At 39.5% G+C, this 23,139-nt stretch overlaps 2 protein-coding genes across 3 annotated transcripts; one reads left to right on the top strand and one right to left on the bottom strand.

Moving 5' to 3' along the window:
• Positions 1-1,878: 1,878 nt before the first annotated feature.
• LOC115426993 (rho GTPase-activating protein 22) lies at positions 1,879-4,162 on the top strand. The gene is made up of 2 exons (XM_030145317.1): positions 1,879-2,585; positions 3,473-4,162. Exons 1-2 carry the CDS (start codon positions 2,002-2,004, stop codon positions 3,708-3,710), a joined length of 822 nt encoding a protein of 273 aa, XP_030001177.1. The 5' UTR covers positions 1,879-2,001; the 3' UTR covers positions 3,711-4,162.
• mapk9 (mitogen-activated protein kinase 9) lies at positions 4,091-21,912 on the bottom strand. Of its 2 annotated transcripts, none has more exons than XM_030145315.1 (12): positions 21,699-21,910; positions 13,893-14,039; positions 12,491-12,620; positions 11,970-12,028; positions 11,541-11,679; positions 11,242-11,407; positions 9,302-9,373; positions 8,443-8,625; positions 7,915-8,039; positions 7,739-7,802; positions 7,541-7,612; positions 4,091-5,956 (listed from the first exon to the last, which is right to left on the bottom strand). In XM_030145315.1, exons 2-12 carry the CDS (start codon positions 14,006-14,008, stop codon positions 5,820-5,822), a joined length of 1,263 nt encoding a protein of 420 aa, XP_030001175.1. In that variant the 5' UTR covers positions 14,009-14,039; positions 21,699-21,910; the 3' UTR covers positions 4,091-5,819. The 2 variants fall into 2 exon arrangements, with proteins under 2 accessions (XP_030001175.1, XP_030001176.1); XM_030145316.1 differs by lacking the exon at positions 9,302-9,373 and adding an exon at positions 10,476-10,547 and having other exon boundaries at positions 5,820-5,956; positions 21,699-21,912.
• Between the last annotated feature and the right edge of the window lie 1,227 nt (positions 21,913-23,139).

Raw genomic sequence — 23,139 nt, 5'->3', positions numbered from 1 at the left:
CTTTCCACTTCCACTCCAGAATACAATGCAAGAACACACACAAGACCAAACCTCATAAACATGCTTGGATATGAGCCAAATAATAACTGTACGCCTGAGTACCAAATTAAATGTTATTTCAGGGAACAGAATAGCTCCAAAGTGGCATTCATGTCTTTTAGGGGTAATTATGTCCAGGAACACCGCCCATTTACAGTAGGAGCTCTTCATAATGTTGTCTACAGCTCCACCTTGTGGTTTTTAACACACATTGACTCTATGTGAGTCTGACACTGTGTATTTCATATTTCAGCAATTATATCTAAAACTAGAAGCACTCGGAGAACGCAGACCTCCGCCAAGGCTGATCAGTGGCGCACCCCGTGGGCCGCCCCACCCCTGATCACCACCAAAATTTAATCATTTCTTCTTTATCCCATTTCCAACAAACCCTGAAAATTTCATCCAAATCTGTCCATAACTTTTTGAGTTATGTTGCACACTAACGGACAGACAAACAAACAAACAAACAGACAAACAAACAAACAAACCCTGGCAAAAACATAACCTCCTTGGCGGAGGTAATAACTTCATTATCTGATGGGAAAGGCTTTGCTGACCTGCATTCTCCTGAAATATACCAAGAGAAGGCCTCCTTGTGCAGTGACATGCAACAAATTTAATGTTATATCCAACATTTAAGATGGAATGGGTTATAATTAAACATATGTTGTAATTATTCACACAACACTGTTACATTTAGTTACTGCCCATCATTTGTGTCATTGTGTCTACTCTACATACCCATGCTTATTTATACGTGCAGTTTTTACTGTCTTGGAAATCCTCCAGAGTTCTCTTAGTGCAGATTAAAGTTGCAGCCACTCCAGTCTGATGTGCTGTCTGGCAGATATCTAGTGCTTCAGTGTGAAGCAGCTCTCACTGGTGAGAGAAATTGACAGCCGACGACTCCTTCAGCTGAACTCTGTCTAGATTACAAGCACTTAGCTGCCGACACATTGTACAGAGTTATTATGGGCAAAGTGCATTAAAAGTGAGAAAGGAAATCAATGACCCCACTGAAGTGAGTACGCAGCGTAATTCAGTCTAATCCTAATAAGTGCTTTTCAGTTTTTGAATTTGGATTCTGTCATATGTTTATCTAGCTGTATCTCCATCAGATTTTATTACATAAAAATTGTGTGTAGATTATGGGGTTCATTATGTGTGGCCCACAGCCAACGTCTATTTCTGTGGTTGCAGTTATGTGTGACTGTCTTTAGGAATGAGCCAGACTATATTACACCCTGGTCCCTCCCTCAGAAGCTCAACTAAAGTAACAGCTGATGTCAGTCCTGCTTAAAGACACACACTCTCAGACACACGTAGACTGTTGGCTACACCCACACTACAACCTGACTACTATTAGGCATCAGCGTCAAGGGTACAGTACAACCCCAGCAACAGGGAGGAGGGCTCCTGCACCTTCCACTCCCCCTGACACATTACCACTGTCTTGGCACAGTCACTAAGGAGGCTCCACACTACGCTCACAAGTCCACAACTCCAGGCTTAAATCCCACGTTACAGCAAACAGAGTAGGGGAGGGCAGTTAGCACCCACCCCCATGTGCTTGGTTTGATCATGGAGCTGCACTGTCTGCCTACTGAGACCCCCACCACAGCCAGCTCCTGCTCCACGGACCCCCTGTACGACAACTGCCTGCCCTATGCCAAACGAGGGAGGGACAGGGAAAAGGAAATGGAGACTAGGGTTCAGTGTCCTGCTGTAACCAGAGTCTCAGGCCCCTACGGCCCCGTGCCCAGTCTGGCCCCAGCTGCAGCTGAGGTTCCTTCACTGGGCGGTGGGAGACGAGGGCCTGGCGCCTGGCCAGATCACAGCTACTGCAGCTGGAGAGGAGGACAGGGCTGGGAAACAGAGCCGGGCGTAAACAGGACACGAGGAGGAAAGAGAGGAGGAGGAGAGCAGGGAATAAGGTGGAGAGAAGAGGACAGAACTCATATGAACCAGAGTCCGAGTCCATCGCAGAGTACGGAGCACAGGAGTGCTCTGTCTCTGTACGATAACCTCCCTGAAGCTGTCACTCCTGACAATCTCCAGGGGGTCTTTTCCATGGAAACAGGCTTCCAGGAGCACTTGCGGGAACAGATGTACCAAGCATGGGCCCCTGAGCAGAGCCAGAGCCTGATGGAGACTGAGAAGGAGAGTATGGAGAGGAGCCCGTGGTCGTCCTGTGAGATCATTCTTTCTGGCAGTGGTTCAATTAACCACGACCAGAATCCAGACCAAGAAAACAAGCCAGAACAGGAACCAGAGCTGGACTCAGGATCTTGTGTATTTAAGCAGGAGGACCCCGTGCAGCTCCTCCGTCACCCGGTGTCACCCCTTCAGCTGTGCCAAACTGGGTGCCAGATGTTGTGGCCCCCAGATGAAGCCCAGCCTCCAGAGCAGACACCCTGGGTGGCCAGGGTGCCCCCTCCTGTACCCCTGGCTGACCCCTCGGCCAGCGCACTCCGCAGCCTCCTCACCAGCCTCCAGCAGCAGATAGTCCGACAGAGGGAGGAGTACGAGGAACGCATTATAAGGTAGCACTTTGTTTGTTCTACATTTCCAATTCAAACTTCACAGTGCACATAATCACTTTAAAGAGATTAGACACGCCACGTAGAAGACAAATGTCCTAAATTTTACAGGCTTATGCTCTTGGCTGCAGTGTTACACTTTCAGTTCACTGACTTAACTGTGAGAATTCAACTCCTGGGGAAGTTCCAGTGGACAATTTTCCCAGGCCCAGAGAGTAATCAGCTGTGCTGCTCTGGCTACTGAGATGACCCTTTGGTTCACCCCACGTCCTGTTTAGTTCCTGTGTGACTGTTACTGGATCTTTTCAAGTCCCCTTCAGTCACATCATACAGAACACTGCATCCATATAAGCAGCCAGCTTTGTGTTTTTCATTCACATTTGACAAGATAGTTTCACCCATAGATGCACTCTTTTTACTGTATATGCATGTACATTAGTTTCCATTCATCATTATAAAGAATACAAATCTGTTTCTATATAAAATCGTCAAGGAGAATCAAGGACAGTGTTTTTTAAAGGTAGTGGCTGTCTGGGTTTAACTGAAAAAAAGCACAGGCTGTGCTGTTGACCTATAGAAACAGCTCATGACACTGGAGAGAGAGCTAATTTAAGGGGCCATGCTGCTGACCTAGACACAACACATACCTCATTTATTACTGATATAGATAGAGCAAGTCTTAGTGTAAGGTCGCACACCAACACTGGATGGCAAGGACAAGAGGAAAATTACAATTCACTTAGCCTGAAGTGTAGGAAAACAAACAGAAGACCTGCAAGTGGTGAACCATACCGTCAGCTTTTTTGCACACTTCCACAGATTACTAAGATATATATCTATTCAGTACATTAGCTGTTCTTTTATTCCCTCTCTCCTTTTCTTGGCAACAGCCTGGAGCAAAGAAACGAAGAGCTGCAGGTCGAGGTAATTCGGTTGAAAACAAACCTTGCACAGCAACGTCACTGGTACCAAATTGTCCAGGCTAAGATTGTGGAGTCTGAAAAGGCTCGGGTGGCAGCAGAAGAACGCAACACAACTCTGCAGAAGGAGATGGAACAGTTCTTTGACACCTTTGGAGAGCTCAACAATGAGGCCAAGAAGACTGAGTACATTGTCAAGAGCTTTTGAGAAAGAATATGTGAATTTTGTGATGTTATGAACAGTGTGTGTAAAGTGTAGTGTGGTCTGTACCTGTGCAGAAACATGTCCCTGTGCAGCTGTTATCTGTCCCTGAAGAATGTGGGAAACACGCAAAAATGAAGGTGAGAAAATGAATCACTGATGTCCACTTTATTAGTTGCGTAAGGGTAAAATGTTTGCCAAGTGATAATATTATGGTCATTGCAATCACACAGGACATCTCTGAAAAATAAAAGAACCAAACGAATCCAAAATGTGAGATGTTCTGTACAAGTGTGTACAATGAAGCTTGTTTCAAACATGGTAAACACACAGGATGTTCTGAGGACTGGGACTCTCAGTCCTGACCCAATCAGACTTTTTTTTTTAGAGTGAACTGACCACTCCTCGGATCATTTAAGGCATGACTGACACAATAAGGTCATGTTGTTTTTTTTTGTTTTTTTTTTAAAAAGAAATCTTAGTGTACAAGTGCGTAAGTCCTCAGTGACTCCATAGTGTTGGATCTTGCTCGTCCATCACTCTGTGCAATCAGTTCTGCAAAAAGCAGCATAACAGTTCATTCATTACTTCTGAAGTTTCATCTGAAACGTGGTATCCACAGTTCCATTCAGGACTCCACAGTCCGTCCTCGTTTTAAACCACAACGTGTCTGTATTTTGTTGCTGGGCTGACTCTCTCTGGTTATTTTTGCCTCTGGGGAGACCGCGGTCTTTCAAAAGAGATCATGAAGGAGTGCTGCACAGTACATTTTGAAAACACATACACACATTTAGGCTTACAAGGCAAAAAATACAACATCATTCAAACGAATTTCAGAATCAAGAACATCAACGTACTGTTAAGTAAAAGAACTGACCTGAACAGATTGATATTTATTAGAATAACTACGGTGTCTTTTGGGCATTATTAATGCCATCATGCAAGTTAAACACCATTATTTGTGTTTTACTGCCTTATATACTGTATGTTCTACATGATGTGTGAGTAATTATTGATTTTGTCACTGTTCCAGTACTAATGGAATGATTTAGAAAAGGAGCAGCCCATGCATTGTTTTTTTTTTTTTCAATGAAATGCTTTGACAAGAAGAATAGTTTCCACGGGCTCCACTGTAATGGTGTGCAACATTTTGCAAGAACATAAAAATAAATATTACACAAATCTTTTTTGCATCTCCCAAATGTACAGGATTATGATGTTCTTTTGTTATACACATTGATAGTCAGTACCTTATGTCAAAGAGGGGTGATTGCAATATATAGTCCTACAGTTACATGAAATATCTTAACAAAACAAACACGCTATCTATTTATAAAGAAAGGATCTACATCCACTACAAGTGTCGGACTATGACATCTTTACATACAGTACAATATATCACGAAATAAAACTGTAACACTGCAACCACAGCTTCCCCTCACTGTCAGGATTAATAGCTCAAAATCCACATCACCCAAGCCAATTAAATACTAAAAAAAAAAAAAAAAAAAAAGAAAAGAAAACACTGTGCAGAAAGCACCACTGAGAGGATCTGCAATACTTTTAGCTAGCTGAATGATTGATCAAACTTTGGATTAGTATTTGATCATCAGATGAACATCAGATTGTTGGTGCATGTGACTAACGGTAAGCTTTTGTTCATTTTGGCGTAACATGCATGTGAACAGCTGGCACCTATGGTCTATGTTCAGTGCTTGTTTGCTGAAACTTGATAACCTCAGTTAATATTTGCTAAAAAAATAAACTATTAAAATACAAGCATACAGAACAAATAACAACTGCCCCATATTTCTGATCACCTGAAAATCAACGTGGATGCATACATTTTAGGACATGGATCATTTTAACAATATCAATAAAGATGAAATGGTAAACCTTTGACCCAAACAGACAGCATAGCTTTGACCTCTTGGTAGCAGTCCAAAACAAAGGTTGAATATCAAGAGGATGCACAAGGTCTGCCAGATCACACATGGAAAGAAAATAGAAAAATAGACCTATTCATTGAGGTTAAAGAGGAAGAAGGAAAATGCTGAGGGCAGAAAAATCAGAAAAAGAGGTTAGGGCAGACAGACACGTGGCTGTGGACTGTGTTCACTGACTCTCGTCCAGCGGTCCAGTCAGTGTGTCGATGCTGCTGCTGTCTGTGTCTGAGGCCAGGGTGTGCTCCGTGGACATGGACGAAATATCATTGGCAGAGGAGGACTGCGAGGCTGAACCTGACACCGCATCTGATATGTGACAAACAACACACAGAAGCTAACAGGTGCAAAGTTCAGGTGAAGGCACAAAAGACATACTACTGAAGAGACAAAATACCACAGTTCATATGTATTTTCACCTGGACAAATGCCCACTTAAGGTATAGTTTAAGACAGTAAACTGTCTCAGAATGGGGACAAATGTGAAAAATATGAGTTAAAATTGAAAAATAAAACTTGCAGATGTGTTCAGTTCAATCACATGTAAAAACAATTTTCTAAAAGCTCACATCACAGTTTGGATAAATATTAATTTTTTATGTACAGCCTATTTCTCTTCTTTGTCTGGATCGGCTGTTTTCCAAGTGGATGAACCAGTTCACCATGTAACTGTAGCTTTTCCGTAAAGTAAACTTTATCCCAGAGGGGAAATTTGTCTTGTTCACAGCAAAGCCTGCTTCAATTTATAAAACAATGTGATTCTATCAAGAGGAAACCTGACAATATAACAGCCAACTTGCTAATTTAAACCATACTTTTGAATCCATATGTGACTGGATAGAGTCTAGTGGTAAATAAATGTATGTGAATTAAGGGGTGAAAAATTATTGTCAATTTAAAGAAATGTGCTTTTCCAGTTTGCATATTACACATGAATCCACAGAAAGACCACATGCCCCAGTGTTCCACAAGTCCTTAAACATAACATCAATTTATGGGTGAAAAAAGAAAAAGATGAAAAAACGGAGTGATCTGAAGCAGCCCCTGACTCAGAATAATTATTATTAATGATACCTACACATAATATTTAATATATTAATTTTTTAATTTTCATATTTCTTTCTTCTCTTCTCTCTTCACACAACTATGATATTGAGAACAATGCACCTTTCATATACAGTATGTATACATGTATGTTTATGCTTGTAGGGATGTATGTGTATATGAATATATACATATCTGTATATATTGTATATACATGCTGTATGAAGCACACAATCGCTTTCTAGTTTTGTCATATATTTGTCATCTATTGTATGTTGTATGTTATTTTGTCTCTCACTTGTCTTGCTTTGTCTTTTTTCACAAGAAAAGAAAAACAGAAAAAAAAAGAAAAGAAAAGAAAAGACAGGAATGAAGAAAAGTAAACAAAACAAAATATTTATGGACTAATTCAATTCAATTCAATTCAATTCAATTCCTGAAGCCCAATATCACAAATCAGAGAATAACCTCAGAGGGCTTTACAATCTGTACGATACATAACCCACTCTGTTCTTAGACAGTGAGGAAAAGCTATAAAAAAGGGGAAAAACCTGCCAAAACTGTTAAATGTAACCTTAATTGTGTGCATTATGTGATTTAGACACATACACACATACATTTAGCAATCACAATCTGTGAAAAGAAAGTCACAAGTAGTTTTAGACATTAATTTGCACAGGTAGAAGTGAAAATACTGATATCTATGAATCTTAAGTTGAAAATCTATGAGTAAAATTTTAATATTTACCAAGCTGTGATGTGAACATCTGTAAGAGTATATTACACATCTTCAAAATTATGAAAAATTTATTTTACAATTGATGTCATAAGACGATGTACTGAACATACCCGAAGAATCTTCTTTCATCAGTCCATTCTTGTTCCTCTCTTCCCAGTCAATCACTTCTTCATAAATGAGTTCTGTCCAAAGACAGAAAATGTTAAGTACCATTATAGTAAGCTCTAGATAGTGCTACGAGGCTAAACTGAATTTAAGGAAAGGATTGTTATGTCGGATTTGCTTCCCTAGAGGGCGGTGTTACCCACCTTTCCATTGCTCGATGCTGTGCTCTCTCTCTTCCAGCTGCTTGTCTGAAATCTGGGGAGGAGGCTGTGAAACAAAGACAAATACAGTATATCACACCAAGGTCACACACAGCCTTCACATGTACTGATGAAGCCTGATGGACAGAGAATGGTCCTGAGTGGAGCAGCGTCCTCACCGCATCGGCCTCTGCGGGGTCGTACCACACGTGGATGTAGGGATGATTGAGTGCTTCCTCTACGGAGATGCGACACTCGGGATCAATGACCAGCATTTTGGACAGCAGGTCCCGCGCTTGGCTTGCTGTTATGGCAACCGAGAAAGGGCAGCGTTACTACGGCAACATGGCTATGACATCACTTCATTTAAGCAGCCTTCATGAGAACTGATTACTTCCCCTTACAGTGTTGGGTAACATTTCTGGGAATGTCAAGATTTGTTCTCTTGTTTCCGTGATGTGATCACTTGCTCTAAATGCCACAGATTAGTGGATGAAATCTTTTGGCCTGTTTGGTCACTCTCGACTAGTTCTAAAAGATGCCCCACTTTCAGTCTTATTTTGCCAAGTGTCCATACATGACAAAAGGCTGAAACTAAAATGTGTGAATGAAGAGATGGAAAAAATGCTGACATAACAGATCTTCACAGAACAGAACTCTATGCATTTAAACAACTTTAAACAAGTGCATTTACATGAAATCCTTACTCTTAAGTTTATCGTGTTCGGAGTCAGATGGAAAAGCCCAGTCAGGGAAAAGCTCTGCAAAGCTGACACCAGGATACTGTGGCTTGTTCATTACATAGTTCCTCACGGTCTCCATCAGACGGTTCATAAACTCCAGACTGGGTGTGCCCAGAACCTCAATTACTTTATTCCACTGGTCGATATCTGGACAAAATGCTTGTTATGGGAAAGTCCAGCTGCATTATGGGTATGTAAATATGTAAGCAAGTGTGAGGAACAGATGAAAAGGCAAGGAATTAAATGATAAAGACAGAGGAAAATGCACTTTGCAAAATAGCAGGAAAGTCAGATATGCACATTCAGTAAGCCCATTTAATTAATGCTGTAGTAAAAATGTATTACTTCCCCTGAAGGAAGGCAGTCTATTCAAACATCACAGTTCCCTGAATCTATTCTCAGCCATTCAGGTGTCAAGCTTTTGAGTGAAGAGGTGACCAAACCAATTAGAAACACACACACATACACTGCCCATATAAATGCAAATTTTCAAAATGCTTCAATTTAATGAATTGCATTCATTTTAAGACTATGATATCTGACAACTCAACTATCACTGAATAGCAAAGGAAACGTAGATTTTTGTGCTCACACTGAAGTCTGCTGGAAATCCTGAATAGGAATTCAGCAGATCAGATCATTCAGCAGATTAGAAGTGAGCAGAACACGGAAATGTCTGAAGGGACAAGAATGCAGGTACAGCTACAAGACAGGAAGAGTCAAAATGAATGAGATACTTTATGTTGAAGGTGTGATGGTGGGTGAAATATGGAAGGAAAAGGACAATGAGCAGGACGGAGACAGTGAGAGCGGTGAAGGATACGGTCGGTTCCCTGGAAGATGACGCTGCCTTTTACCATTTCTCCCATGATACACCCCACTGACCAGATGTCCACTGGGAACAGAAAATACACACACAGACACACACAACCACACACAGAAAATATATTCAATAAAAATGATCACAGAACATCAACCACTATATACAGTTTAACATACAAAAAATGACAAATGAAGGCTGCACAGATGAACATCATGCTAATGCCATGCTTAGTGGTTTACACTTAAATGAAAAACATAAAAATGCAACAGTAGTGTTCTCCTCATGGTCCCTCCTTTGGCTATGCCATGGTCTGATGCTTTCATCATATTCATCTTCACACCAGCTTTCTTTTCTCTGGCTTGGGAAACAGACGCAGCCTTCCAGGCCTTTCTCCTCCTCTCTGCAGCTTTGCTTATCAGTTTACACAGCTGTTGCACTCTCTCTCACTTTCCCTGTGTGTGGGAGTGCACACTGAGCAGAGTAGGATGCGGTTTCCCTCTCTCTCTCTCTGTCTCTCTCTCTCATTTGCCTGTTTGTGTTAAGAGTGTGTATATGTGGCAAATAGCCATTAACTCCTCTCCTGCTTCTATTTCAGATACACTGAAGCTAAAAGCTCTTTGTGCACTGATTACATATTCATATCAATAACTATAATAATACTTGAGGCCAACTCTATGCACACAATGTATTTACAATAAATAGAAACTTTGGACAGTTTACACTCGACATTGAGACTGCTCCAATATGGTTGCTACAGCTTTAGCTCAGCAGAAAGACTTTCCTATTGGATGCATCACACAAAAGCCTGATAAGTCCTCTAGTTGCTTCCTGTTTGAAATCTGACCTCAATGTGATGTCTCATGTTTCATGCACCACCTTGTAATTAAACTTATGGGGTAAAGCCACAAACAACCTGAGCGTACATTTTAGCTAAGTAGCATGTACTAAAATGTTACCTTTAATTTATAAGATAAAGATAACTTAATAGCTTAAATTAAATTTTAGCTGTGTAGAGTTTTCTTTTGGAAAAAACCTTCTATCAGTCTTTCTCCACATGGGGTATGCTTCAAAGAACTGAATAAATAATTCCCCATTTCAAAATCTTCTCTATGTTCCATAAAGGTGTAGACTAAATCAAACAGATAAATCTGAGGAGACAAACAGGGAAGGATACAGTCCTTTCCAGGAAAGAGGACTTTGTGAGAGATCATTTCAGCCATTATGCAGCCAACTGACCACAGGTCCACTGCAGCAGAGTAGTGGCATAGTAAATACATACAAGGAAAAATAAACGAGGCAATAGTTCGATATGTGACCAAAGACTCTCTATGGAAGGCAGGGTTATTATGAGTGAGAATAACAATACTTTTCAATCTAAGCCAGCAATTAGTCTATGCTTTCTCAAATGTTGCACGGCAATGTACAATATACTGAACTGTAAACCAACCATTAACACTATTACTAGGCCAGTAATCTACTATTAATCATTAATAACTGGCCATCGTATCTGGTTCTATAAACTACAAAAAAACTACATGCAATGTGGCTTTATCGTAACAGACAGCTTCAAGGAAGTGTTTATGTATTAACAATTCCTAAATGGTTACCTTGTCTAATACTTTCTCACTAAAAACACACTAACATGAATCGCAAGATCATTACTAAATCATCAAAATGATTACAGTGCACAAAGCAGTATTATTGTGCCATACTTGTTCTAACAGTGGTCTATTATTTTTCATCTATCCAGGTCAAGCTAATGTTTAAGAACTACAAATAATACTAATTCTAATATTTATAATGATAATACATTTACTATCTGATATATATATATATATATATATATATATATATATATATATATATATATATATATATATATATATATATGCACAGTTCTAACATTAAACAAAGACTGGTGTACAGATTGCAGTTATTACCGTTTTCCTTATATTTCATGCCCAAAATGACCTCTGGAGCACGGTAGTATCTGGTCACCACATAGGGAGTCATCATAAAGTTTGTGCAAGCCGTCCTGGCCAGGCCAAAGTCCAAGATCTTCAAAGTGCAGTCTGATTTTACTACAATGTTACTGGGCTTCAGGTCCTGAGGAGACAGACAAAATAACTCAGAAACATAGATATACTGTATAAAACACTTCACCATCATGGTATTACTATGTAGATGATTACGGGACACTATTGTTTCTTAACGTGTCTGTACAGTGTTTTCTCCTGACCCTGTGAATGATGCCAGCAGAGTGTAGGTGTCTGATGCCACAGAGGATCTGGTAGAGTAGGTAGGACATCCTCTCATGGTCCAAGTCCATGTGGATCACCTGACATAGACTAGCATCCATCAGCTCCATCACCAAATATCTGAAAGAAGAGGGAAAATGTGTACCACAATATATAAAAAAAAAACAGCTGAATGAAAGGGATAACGGAAAGCTACAAAAGACGTAGCAAAAGAGTATGTAAAAGAACCCAGTGCAGCAATTAAAGCAGATGGTATAAAAACACAAAGCTGAACAGTAAAAGAGGTTGAGAAATAAAAACATAGATGCTAATAAAATGTGGGAACTGCATAGATAACTAAGATGCTTCAGCTATAATCTCTGAGTCACACAGAAAACTAAAGTGCAAAGCAACACTCTACTGTCACTCACAGATCCTGGAATTCCTCCAGGGATTTCTGAGGCGTGAATACATTGATCAGACGGATGATCTGCAAACAGAGAGACAAGGCCATTAGTTCACTCTGTTTCTCTCCCATCTATATCTACTTCACAATGGAGAGGTAGCCAGAGGAGAGCAAAACACTAAATGGGTTTATGTGGATTCTGAGCAAGGAATTACATTCACACTGCAGCTAACTGGCCCTCGCTTTTTCTCAAGAGTAGATTTTTTGGGAGTGGGTTGTTTAAAAGACAAAGTGCTGTGTGTGCCTTTGATGCCAGTGTTTTTCCCCCATTCTACTGCAAAGCCCAGGAGATAAACAAACGAAGGATATTAACATTTTTGCCTCAGATGTGTCTTATAAAACAGGACACCAGAAAAATATGAAAATGCAAGCCACATTTTAATTTGACAGCCAACTGTTTGTCTGCATTTTTTATTAATTAATTTAAATTCTTTTTCATGTTTTCCTCATTCCTCCATCAATGACAAATATTTTAAAGAGTCTTACATTTTTATGGTTGACACATTTGAGCAGCACCAGCTCCCTGTAGGCTCGTTTAGCATGGGTCTGGTTCTGGAAGGGCCGGCACAGCTTTTTCACTGCGACTGGTATACCAAGAACTGTGTCCAAAGCAGAGCTGTGAGGAAGAAATATTGTGTGGAAGAGGGAACAAACAGACACGACGGTTATCAAGAGAGAAAATAAATGCAGCCCCCAGAGCAATGCTAGCTCATCACTGACTCACTGTCGACTCGAGAGCTCACAGCTAGCCAACTGTCTCTGGTCTCTACATTTATCTTTTAAGACAGTAGATGTGCACTCGCTCTCTAAATCTAAGGAGGAAAAGAGATTCAAAGTAGGAAAGTGGCCCACTTTAGGACAAACAGTTTAGAATTTCAACTTTTAGAGCTTTACAACAATCATTTATTTTTTGGATAGTTCTTGAGTGTTAAGAATAAGAGACAAGAAACCATAGTCATAGTCGCCAAACAAAACTGGAAATACTTATGCAAGACAATCGGCTTTCTGGATCTGATGTTTCTTATGTAAAAGTGCAAATTAGTGCTGACCACTAAACACCATGTATTCACGTTCAGCCTCTGAGCCTTGCTGATACATGGGTGATGCATTCACACCATGTGGCCGATCAGATGCAAATATAAGCTATCTTCAGATTAACTGGTGCCACTTCGGGGGCTGTGCAGTTAGCGTGAGGAAAAGGTGGCTGAAAAAGACATTATGGACAAAAGAGCGGAACGTTTGCTATTTGGGAAATGAAGCTTAATTTCAGACAGTTATAATAATTGATTTAATTTTCTGTCTAACTGGGTGGGTCTTCATGCTCAATAAAAATATGTCCACAATAATTTATCCTATTTCTTTAGGCATAAACTACTCAACATTCTCTATGTTAGCTGAGAGACATGTGACCTTTGTTTCTAATATGCACATATATTCTTTTATTTAGGGCAAATAGTTTCATCATCTCAATATTGAACACTGTTACTGAACAATGAAGAGTCTTTTCTAGACCATCTATTGGAGAGCAGGTAAATCAGGCCACCCAAACTCTGTGGAAAAAAACAATATCCACAGCAAGATTTGTGTAAATCTGACCATCATTCCATAAGATCCAATGTGTTGTCAAATGTAACTTGAGTCTTGATGGCGATACCTGAAAAAATTAAACCAATTGTTCCCCTAATTGTCTAGAAACCATGATCATCAATATCAAATTTCATGGTAATGATGGATTACTGAGTGTGACAGAACAACCATTACCCCTCATTTACTTTAACAACAGGAATGCTCATCCAATAAACTGGAGCCAGTTTTTTAACAGCACTATGAGCTGCAACACAGTGTTTCATACCACTGAAATGCTAAATGAAGTTCTAAGAGGCCTCACCAGACGATGCCCTGGGCCCCAGAGCCGATGGCGCGGAGCTGCTGGTAGCGTTTGAGTACAGTGAAGGTGGAGTCTCCCACCTGGACACTGTAAAACTGGCCCTCTGCCTCACTCATCCTACCGAACAGTCAGGACCACCAGCACTGTCTACAGGGGGGATAACAAACACACACATACAGGAAAAAATAAATACCTAAACAGCTATCTCCTATTGAGAAACAGAATAGTAAACAACTAAACATGTTGTTACACTTTATCAGGGCCATAAAGTTATTACACTGTTAAATGAATGTCAAACCTCTTTTCCATCCACAGTGAATCACTCAAGTGATCCGCAGTAAATGGCAGGCCCTAATATGGCTCCATCTGTCAGTGCTTGGCATCTCTCCCTTCATTTTCAGCCCAGTCTACAACCAACCACCATCAGTGCTTTCAAGTCCAGTTTGTTCAGCTGACAAAGGTGGGTTGGAGCTGAAGCTGAGGCTGTCAGTGTTTTTGATGGAGACCAGACACAACTGACAGCTTGGAGTTCCTAAGGCTCCCACTGACATCTCCAAACTCACCCTGACACAATCCTGCGCAGTAAATATATTTATTACACACTCTATCCTGCAGACTTACATCACAGATTTTGGCTATGGACACCTGCAAGAGCATCTTTCCAGCAAAGAAAAATGTAAAAAGCAGGTGAAAATTGCTTGCTTACTTGCTTTTGTCTCCTCTCTGTGCTGATGCTTGAGCAAATACAAGCTACTATAAATGAAACATGGCCTACAAATACCCCCCCCCCCCCCAGATTTAAAGGAACATACTTGTGTGGTTCAGAATCACACGTCATTTTAATATACTATTTTTGTAACTTACATATCTGTAAATATGATCGTAAGGGGATATTTTTCATAACAATCAACCCTTGCTGGTAGATGCTAGCAGATGTGTTTGTGTGTTTATAAAAATATGGCAGTTCTAGTGTTTATTCCTCAGGCATGAAATGGAGAAGAAATATTTTTCTTGGCCATGGTTTATGCGTGTGTGTGTGTGTGTGTGTGTGTGTGGGCGAAGACACACAATTGTGTATCTACGTAACAGCAGATAGTCACGGCTGTTTGTCATTCCTTCAGAAAACAGCCACAGGTTAAATTGAGTCTGATATTTTAGCCTTTCTGTTTGACAAGCAACAAGGACGCAAGCACTCACTCTTTTTCACGGTCAGACAGATGAAATGCTAAGGAGAAAAAAGAAGTCAGGGAGCCGCTGTGAAAGAGAGCAAGAAAACACCTCAAGCCACCTGAATGATAATGAAATGCAGGAAAGATACCATGAAGAGAAAAAAGAAAAATAGAGATGAAGGTTGATGAGTGACCAACTTGCCTGTTCCTGCCTCTATAGTCTGACTCTGTACTGATCACAAATGATTTATTTAGTTATCACCGCCATCGAGAACACAAAAATGTACTACATTTCTTTTGACAGTGTCAGAAAATTTTTCTTTACTGTTGTCTTTACTGAACATGATATTTGACCCTATACATATATTACCAATCACTACGGATACCGGATGTGATGAATGGACATTAAAACTAGTATTCTGTTCTGTTCTTTTAGGTATGGTGTTAGCAGCCACTTGAGCAAATTTTTTGCTTAAATATCAGATTCAGTGTAAGAGATGAACTAGTCAGCAGTCCACCCCTTTCATCCCTCAGTAAATTAAATAAATGCACCCACACTGAAAATATCTGCTTTGAGATGTAGGAGGTGTGGGTCTGCAGCCACACCATTTCTCAAATGAAAAATGAATCCTTCTCATCTTGTTTTTCTTTTACCGTCTGCTTCTAGAGTTTCTCCTCTTCCTCACATGTACATCCAGCTGGCTCTTTCACTACACCCAAGGGTAGAGATATGCTGCAACGTTCTGTACTTTCTTCATGTTCCTCTAGCTCTTTCCATTTTCCTTTGGCTTTTTTCTCCCTTTGTCCATGTTTTATGCTTGTGTCACCCTTCAGCCATCCAGCCTTTTCAGGTTGGTTTTCTGTTGCATCTTCATACACATATCCTCGCTAATGGGACTGAATGATAGTGACAGATATATTTCAGATAAATACTGTAATTATGAACTGCCGGCAAAAATTTCCTGCTGATTACATAGATGTTTAAATGCAGGTGCAGAGGAAAAAAACATGCTAATGTAGTCTCACTGGATAAAATGTGAGTTTTCTTGACATACAGTACAGACTCTAGGATTAATGGCTCACTGTGTGAAACATTTTTTTTTTCTATATTTATCTGTCTTCATGTCTGGCTCACCAATCCACGAAAAGAACACTATGAGGGAGTCATTAATCATAAATAAAACTCCTTTCAGTTGCAGCAGGCACAGTGTCTTGTAAAATCCTTCCCTTGCTGACAACCAAGACCTACATGGTATATGTACGATACGGCTGACTCGGCACCAATATATGTACATGCAGGGACAGGGAGAGGCTACCTATGATAGAAATCCTGCATATTTACTGTGGACAGATACATCAGCAGACACTGGTCATTCTACAGCTCAAGCCTGTAGACAGGGAGGAATTTGTCTAAATTTGATTTCATTAGTGTAGATGAAAGTTTATGTCTAGTGGGAAAATCTAGGTCATAGGAGGAAGGCTACAAGTGGAACACATCAGTGGCTCATAACAAAAGAGACTAGATTAAACAAATTGCTTGGTGAAATAAAGTGCCCTACTGCAGTAAATTCTCAAAAGTGCTTCTGCCATACATCTAGGGCTGGGTGATATGGGAAAAAAAAAATCATATCACAATCATTTTTTTCCATACCAGAAGATATCGATATGTATCACAATATTAATCAAATCACTATTTTTGTCAAGCTGACATTTTCCATTAGTCATAAGGTAGCTGTGAACACATCAGAAGGTTATTTTTGATTTAAGTATGATTTATTTTCTGTCAGAGGTTGAACATGACAGATGTGCTGAAGAACATTATACAACTGTTTCAAATAAATAAAACAGGAACATATATTTAAAACTAAACTAAATGTCTGACCAGTATGTAAAAGCTTTCAAGTTTTAAAAGAGAACACCAACAAAACAGACCATCTTCACCAAACAATATCAGGGGTATATACGTGGGGGTGCATTCCGTAACTGCTGTAACTACTGTAACTGGCGTAAACCGAAAATGAACCTTAACACGCTTTAACCGTCCGACTCCTGGCTATGACACACCCTACTTTTCAGTAGCGCGATCGCCTGAGTTCTCGGTCAAATTTTGTCCCGATGGAACACTCATTACCTCCCGCTTCAGCCCAAACCTTAGTGTGTGTGCTGCTGCTGCTCTTACGCCTGTGCTGTGGGCATCAACTTACCTTGCTGTGGCTCTAGTGTGATTGGTTCGGTGTGGTGCTACTTAATTATGATCGGCTGTTCTTATGTCTGTCAAAACACGGACAAATGAATTCTATCAAAATTGCATCGAGCATGTGTCATATTTCTATCGAGGAAAAGTTATTTTACGATATATCGTTATCGTTTTATCGCCCAGCCCTACATACATCATGACCAACATAGAGAAAATCACACATTTAATGACAGACATCCAGAAAACAATCATAAAGAAGCCAATAACCATCCGCAATTAATTTAACCTATTCAGACACACTGTTCAATGGTTGCTCTGAATGGCAAATTGCTAACTGTCAAGATCCAAACTGCCTGATTATAGCTGTTTGTCTAGTGAATGCTGTGATTAACCCGTTTGCATCATTAAGGCTGCATGCAAGACTTTGTTATTTTTAGTGAGGAGGACAGACTCAAGGTTTTGTGTTGGGAAAAACTATAAGACCGACAAAAATTGCATTTGAGTATTTGATAAGCACTACAATGTATTTAAGAGCAGTTTGACTAAATCATCATGATGCTCAGACAAGTCCATTTTATTTAGTTGAATATGCAATGCTTCTTGTTTCCCTGAAACAGACTGCACTAGTAACACATCAGTGTATCATAACTGGCCTCACAATTTGATTCTATATTACTACACGTAGTTCCTTTTTCATGAATTAATGGAAGCGGTCGCATAAATCTGACTCCCATTCATTTTGGTAAATGACTTATGAACAATGGATTTACTGATCCCTAATATTACAACAAAATATATTTCTCTTTCCTTGTCCTTCGATTTAAAAGTAGTGTATGACTGAAGAAAGGGAAGTAACCTTCACACTGACATCACAAATCTCAATCTAATCCTCATGACCATGGTCCAGCTCAGTTCAGTCCAGCCTTGTTGTCTGACGTGGCCACGGCACTCGGTCGGGGAGCTGTAGCTGGATGAGAGTCAGTGAGCTGGCTATGATATCAGATTAACATGGCCTGAAGACACAGCATCACAGCCTCATGAAGCTGGTACTGAGCACTCAACGGTTCCACTGCTCCAGATATGTCAGGGTCTTTGGTCATTTCCTATAAAATCATGTTTAATGTAAGAGCAAAAGGTGACAATGTCATATGTGCTATTGCTGAAAAATTATTTTTTGTCATTATTACATTTCAGATTTGTAATTATATGGTACTTGAGTGATAATAAAAAGATTCTGATTAATACCACTTAATTACCAAAGTAATACCTAGGTAGCAGCTGGTAAAAGGCTAGCAGAGTATTAATACAGTGGCTTTAGCTGGGTAATATTAAAATGAAATTTATGTAACGAGGTAGTAATAGGCAAAAAAATGAAGGCTAACAATGGGGAAATAGATTTAATTATAACAATAAGGCAAATGATTACATTAATTTTTGTTTTACTGTACAAATTGTAAGTTTAGTGATGTGATTTATCATCTGGAAATGCATCAACGGTACCTAATTCTATGGAATTCTATGGTATTATTAGACTAACCCCAACATCAGCAGACATGTTTAGACTGCTGCTCTAAATTAAACTGTCAATAAAGTTCTTGATCTTGAGATTTCTAACAAACACTGTGACAAAGATGCTGTGTGCATTCAAAGTGCTGATTGGCTTCTGCCTCTCATTGGTTGCATCTAACATTAACACAAAATTTAAAAAATACATACATATTTTTGCATTTTACAGCATGATTGTAGTTAATACACAAAGGTGACCAGTAACACCATTGTTCAGTATTACCAGAAAACTGGAATATATTACTTCTGACTAAAATGAGTTTCCTCATCATTTTGTTGCTCTATTGTATAACAGAAATTTGTAGGGATGCACCTGTTGAGAAATTCTGGCCTGATAGCTGTGTTTAAAATAGTGAGTTGGCTGACAGCTGATGCCAATGTTACTTTCTGTTTTTGTTGTTGTTCTATTCTTTCTTGTGTACTTTAGAAAAAAAAACAAAAAAACCCACTTTCATTATTTAAAAAATCAAAGTATTTGAATCCTTTCAACCCTACAATCTTTGATGGAATGCAAATTCTACCGTCAAATTTATGAAACAACCTTTAATATAAAAGATAAACACACATTGGCTAGTGCTCAAAGCCCACGTAACATCTGTCATTTATCTCCATGCATCCCTATAAATTTCAGTCTACTGTTAGACAAATATACAAACTGCTAAAACAGGCAGGCCTAGTTAAAACTACGGTAATTCCATTCCATTGCCTCTATGTTATTACCACGCGTGATGCAAAGTGCAGCTATTATGACTGATTATTATTATTACCAGTGTATTATTATTATTACACTCTGGCCTTTCTTGAGTGTAAGGCAGGGGTGTCAAGCACATTTTACAGTCCAATACAGTCCAATATAATCTCATGTGGGCTGGACCAGTAAAATAACAGTAAAAAAAGCCAAATTACATTATGAAAATGTTTACATCTACAAAGTATCCTTTAAAAACATGTGAATAACATGAACCTGAAATTTCTTAAGAAAAATAAGTGTAATTTTAACAATATTATACCTCAGTTTATCATTTACACATGTACATTACAACTTAGAGATCACAGTGGATCTATGAAGGCAAAACATACACTGAACAAAAATATAAATGCACCACTTTTGTTTTTGCTCCCATTTTTCATGAGCTGAACTCAAAGATCTAAAACTTTTTCTGTGTACACACAAGGTTTATTTCTCTCAAATATTGTTCACAAATCTGTCTAAATTTGTGTTAGTGAACACTTCTTCTTTGCTGAGATAATCCATCCACCTCACAGGTGTGGCATATCAAGATGCTGATTAGACAGCATGATTTTTGCACAGGTGTGCCTTAGGCTGGCCACAATAAAAGGCCACTCCAAAATGTGCAGTTTTATCACACAGCACAATACCACAGATGTCACAAGTTTTGACGGAATATGCAATTGGCATGCTGACTTCAGGAATCTCCACCAGAGCTTTTGCCTGTGAATTGAATGTTCATTTCTCTACCATAAGCCATCTCCAAAGCTGTTTCAGAGAATTCATGAAGAAGACTGTGCGAGGAAAATGGTGGTCACACCAAATACTGACTGGTTTTCTGACTCCCCTGGACCACCCAAAACAGTAAAACTGCACATTTTAGAGTGGCCTTTTACTGTGGCCAGCCTAAGTCACACCTGTGCAATAATCCTGCTGTCTAATCAGCATCTTGATATACCACACCTGTGAGGTGGATGGATTATCTCAGCAAAGGACAAAGGAGAAGTGCTCACTAACACAGATTTAGACAAATTTATGAACAATATTTGAGAGAAATAGGCCTTTTGTGTACATAGAAAAAGTTTTAGATCTTTGAGTTCAGCTCATGAAAAATGGGAGCAAAACAAAAGTGGTGCGTTTATATTTTTGTTCAGTGTATTTAGTGACAGGTATAATATTAGTAAAATTGTACTTCTTTTAATACATTTTATGTTGCTCATATTTGTTCAGGTTATTCACATTTTTTGTATAAGAATAGTTTGAAAATGTCAACATTTTCATGTAACTCAAACAAAGAAAATATTTGGAGCTGTCATTATTTCTAGGTTATTATGATGGTATTTTACTGGTCTGACGAACTTGAGATCAAACTGGGCTGTACCCTATGTGGACCCTGAACTAAAATGATCTTGACACCCTTGATTTTTAATATCTTGTCATCTTGTGTAATTTTTGCATTACACAAATTCATCGGACTGAACACTGTGGCGGGCCGGTTTTGGCCCACGGACCCTATGTTTGACACCCCTGGCGTAAGGTATGTTGCTGGAGTGAACTGCCAATCCTTTTATTCTTTGACATACCACAGTGAAGACGTCCTATACTACACATGGTGCTTGACACGTGGAAACTTGTCCCTGACGTATAATGCCAAAAAAACTCGCGTGTTAATGGTCACTGTGGGGTTAACCTGAGAATACTCTAACTTACAGATATGAAGCGGCATTAGCCTACGTCCACGTATAAACTATGTACACTTAGATGTTACAGCACGAGTCTAAAACGGAGACTTATTATTGATGTCCGTAGTTAGCATGCCAGCTCTACAATACAAGCGCACATAAACACACAGGCACCGTCACACCGTCACACACACGGAGGTATGAAGTCACCCGTGTATGACACACCGAGACCGCAGCACCGTTCCCACTCGACGGCTCCATACAGTCACAAACCAGCCCCTCCAGAGTCACAGAGGGCTACAGCCGGCCACATTCACCCCGCTTTACCGGGTTCTAAAGTTCCCAAGGCCCGCACCGTCCGTCTTTTCCTTTTTCATCGCTAGCAATGCGGTAGTCGGGCCGGAGCTGAACTGAGAGCCCGGACGGACCAACGGACGGCGGACAAGGCGGCGGAGACCTTACCTTCTCCCTTCACCGCTCCCCGGACACTCCCATGCATCGAAAACGCAGAGGAAACACTCTCTCAGTCTGGCAGACACAAATAAAACCCGGAAAAGTTCAGCAGAACGACTGGCCGGGCTGTCACGACAGGTAGACCCTTCCCCAGTTCCTAGCTAACTCCAGCAGCAGCAGCAGCAGCGGCGACGGCGGCGCGCGGAGGGACGGGTGCGGAGGAAAGGAACGCCACAACAAGCGGAGAGCATGCGGATGACGTCACCACGCACACTGTACGTGGGTGCAAAGTTTTTCCTCGACGGAAACTTTGGACAAACTTTTAGAATTGTATAAAATATAGTTATATAACGCAAATAGATGCATTCAGTGGCATTCCTAATTAAATAAAAGTTAAATAAAAATGTGATAATAAAATATAATTCACATATTTTACCCAAGTAGAGCATGAAAACTTGTTTAACACTTGGGGGACTGCATGTAAAACTTAAAACACACCACTGGCCTACAGGTGAAATGCCTGGAGGTAAAACTAGTGAAAGTATACCAAGTTTTAGTCACTAATAAAGAGGAAAAATTAAGTTTATAATGCTGGTTGCCTTGTTTAAATTTGGTTTCCAGTTCATCTTATTAAAGTATGTAAGGTTTAGCACATTTAATCTCAGAGACAGATAATTTCTAAAATAAATAAATAAAATTGTAGACCAGTGTATTCATTTTACAGAAAAGCACTCTGAGAATCATCAATAGAAATCCCTCCAACCCATTATTCATTCAGTTTAATGTATTGAAATGTCATGATTTAATTCAGTATAAAGTGTAGAATAAAACATTTCCAATAAATATTCAGGAAAGGTTTGGGACAAGATTAAGGCCCTGCAACCTAAAACAGAGGTCTTTAAGAAACCCAGATTCAGAACCAAAGTGATGAATGGTGTTTCTCAGAAAATGAGATGAATTTATAGAGCAGTCTCAACAAAGATACAAAAGAATTCAGCTCATAAAGAGCCTTTGGTGGTCTGGAAACAGTGTTGAATGTAATGATGTCTTTGACTATGCTGAATTGTAAATGATTAATTACAGCAGTAAGTAATGGAAGATATTATAGGCTATTAAGAGATTTGATTTAACACTTCTGTTTGAAATTACTGCTTGTAGATACACAAGTATTTTGTTAAAGAAGGGCAGAAAATATAAAATTAGATTAGATTAGATAGAACTTTATGGATTCTTTGGGCAAAACCCTCAGGAAATTGAGGAATTGTTCTTTCTGCTTTTTACATTCATGATGTGAACATTTTGCTGACACGTAAAACCAAAGTTTCTTTTTTTGTATTTTTATTTTATTTTATGAATGAAATATACTAAATTGTTCAAAAACAGAAGTTTCTTTTCTCAAGCTACAAAGAGTTTGTCGTGAAAATGATGAAAAATTAAAGTGACCTGCTCT

The sequence above is a fragment of the Sphaeramia orbicularis genome, chromosome 10, assembly GCF_902148855.1.
Source record: "Sphaeramia orbicularis chromosome 10, fSphaOr1.1, whole genome shotgun sequence".
NCBI lineage: Eukaryota > Metazoa > Chordata > Actinopteri > Kurtiformes > Apogonidae > Sphaeramia > Sphaeramia orbicularis.
This window is presented reverse-complemented; position numbering and strand designations above follow the sequence as displayed.

Coding starts and splice junctions, on each gene's coding strand:
- LOC115426993 (XM_030145317.1), top strand. CDS start 2,002: ATGAACCAGAGTCCGAGTCCATCGCAGAGTACGGAGCACAGGAGTGCT. Junction 2,586..3,472: donor TACGAGGAACGCATTATAAG/GTAGCACTTTGT, acceptor TCTTGGCAACAG/CCTGGAGCAAAGAAACGAAG.
- mapk9 (XM_030145316.1), bottom strand. CDS start 14,008: ATGAGTGAGGCAGAGGGCCAGTTTTACAGTGTCCAGGTGGGAGACTCC. Junction 12,621..13,892: donor GGGGCCCAGGGCATCGTCTG/GTGAGGCCTCTT, acceptor TCTTCCTCACAG/CTCTGCTTTGGACACAGTTC. Junction 8,040..8,442: donor CGAACACGATAAACTTAAGA/GTAAGGATTTCA, acceptor TTGCCATAACAG/CAAGCCAAGCGCGGGACCTG.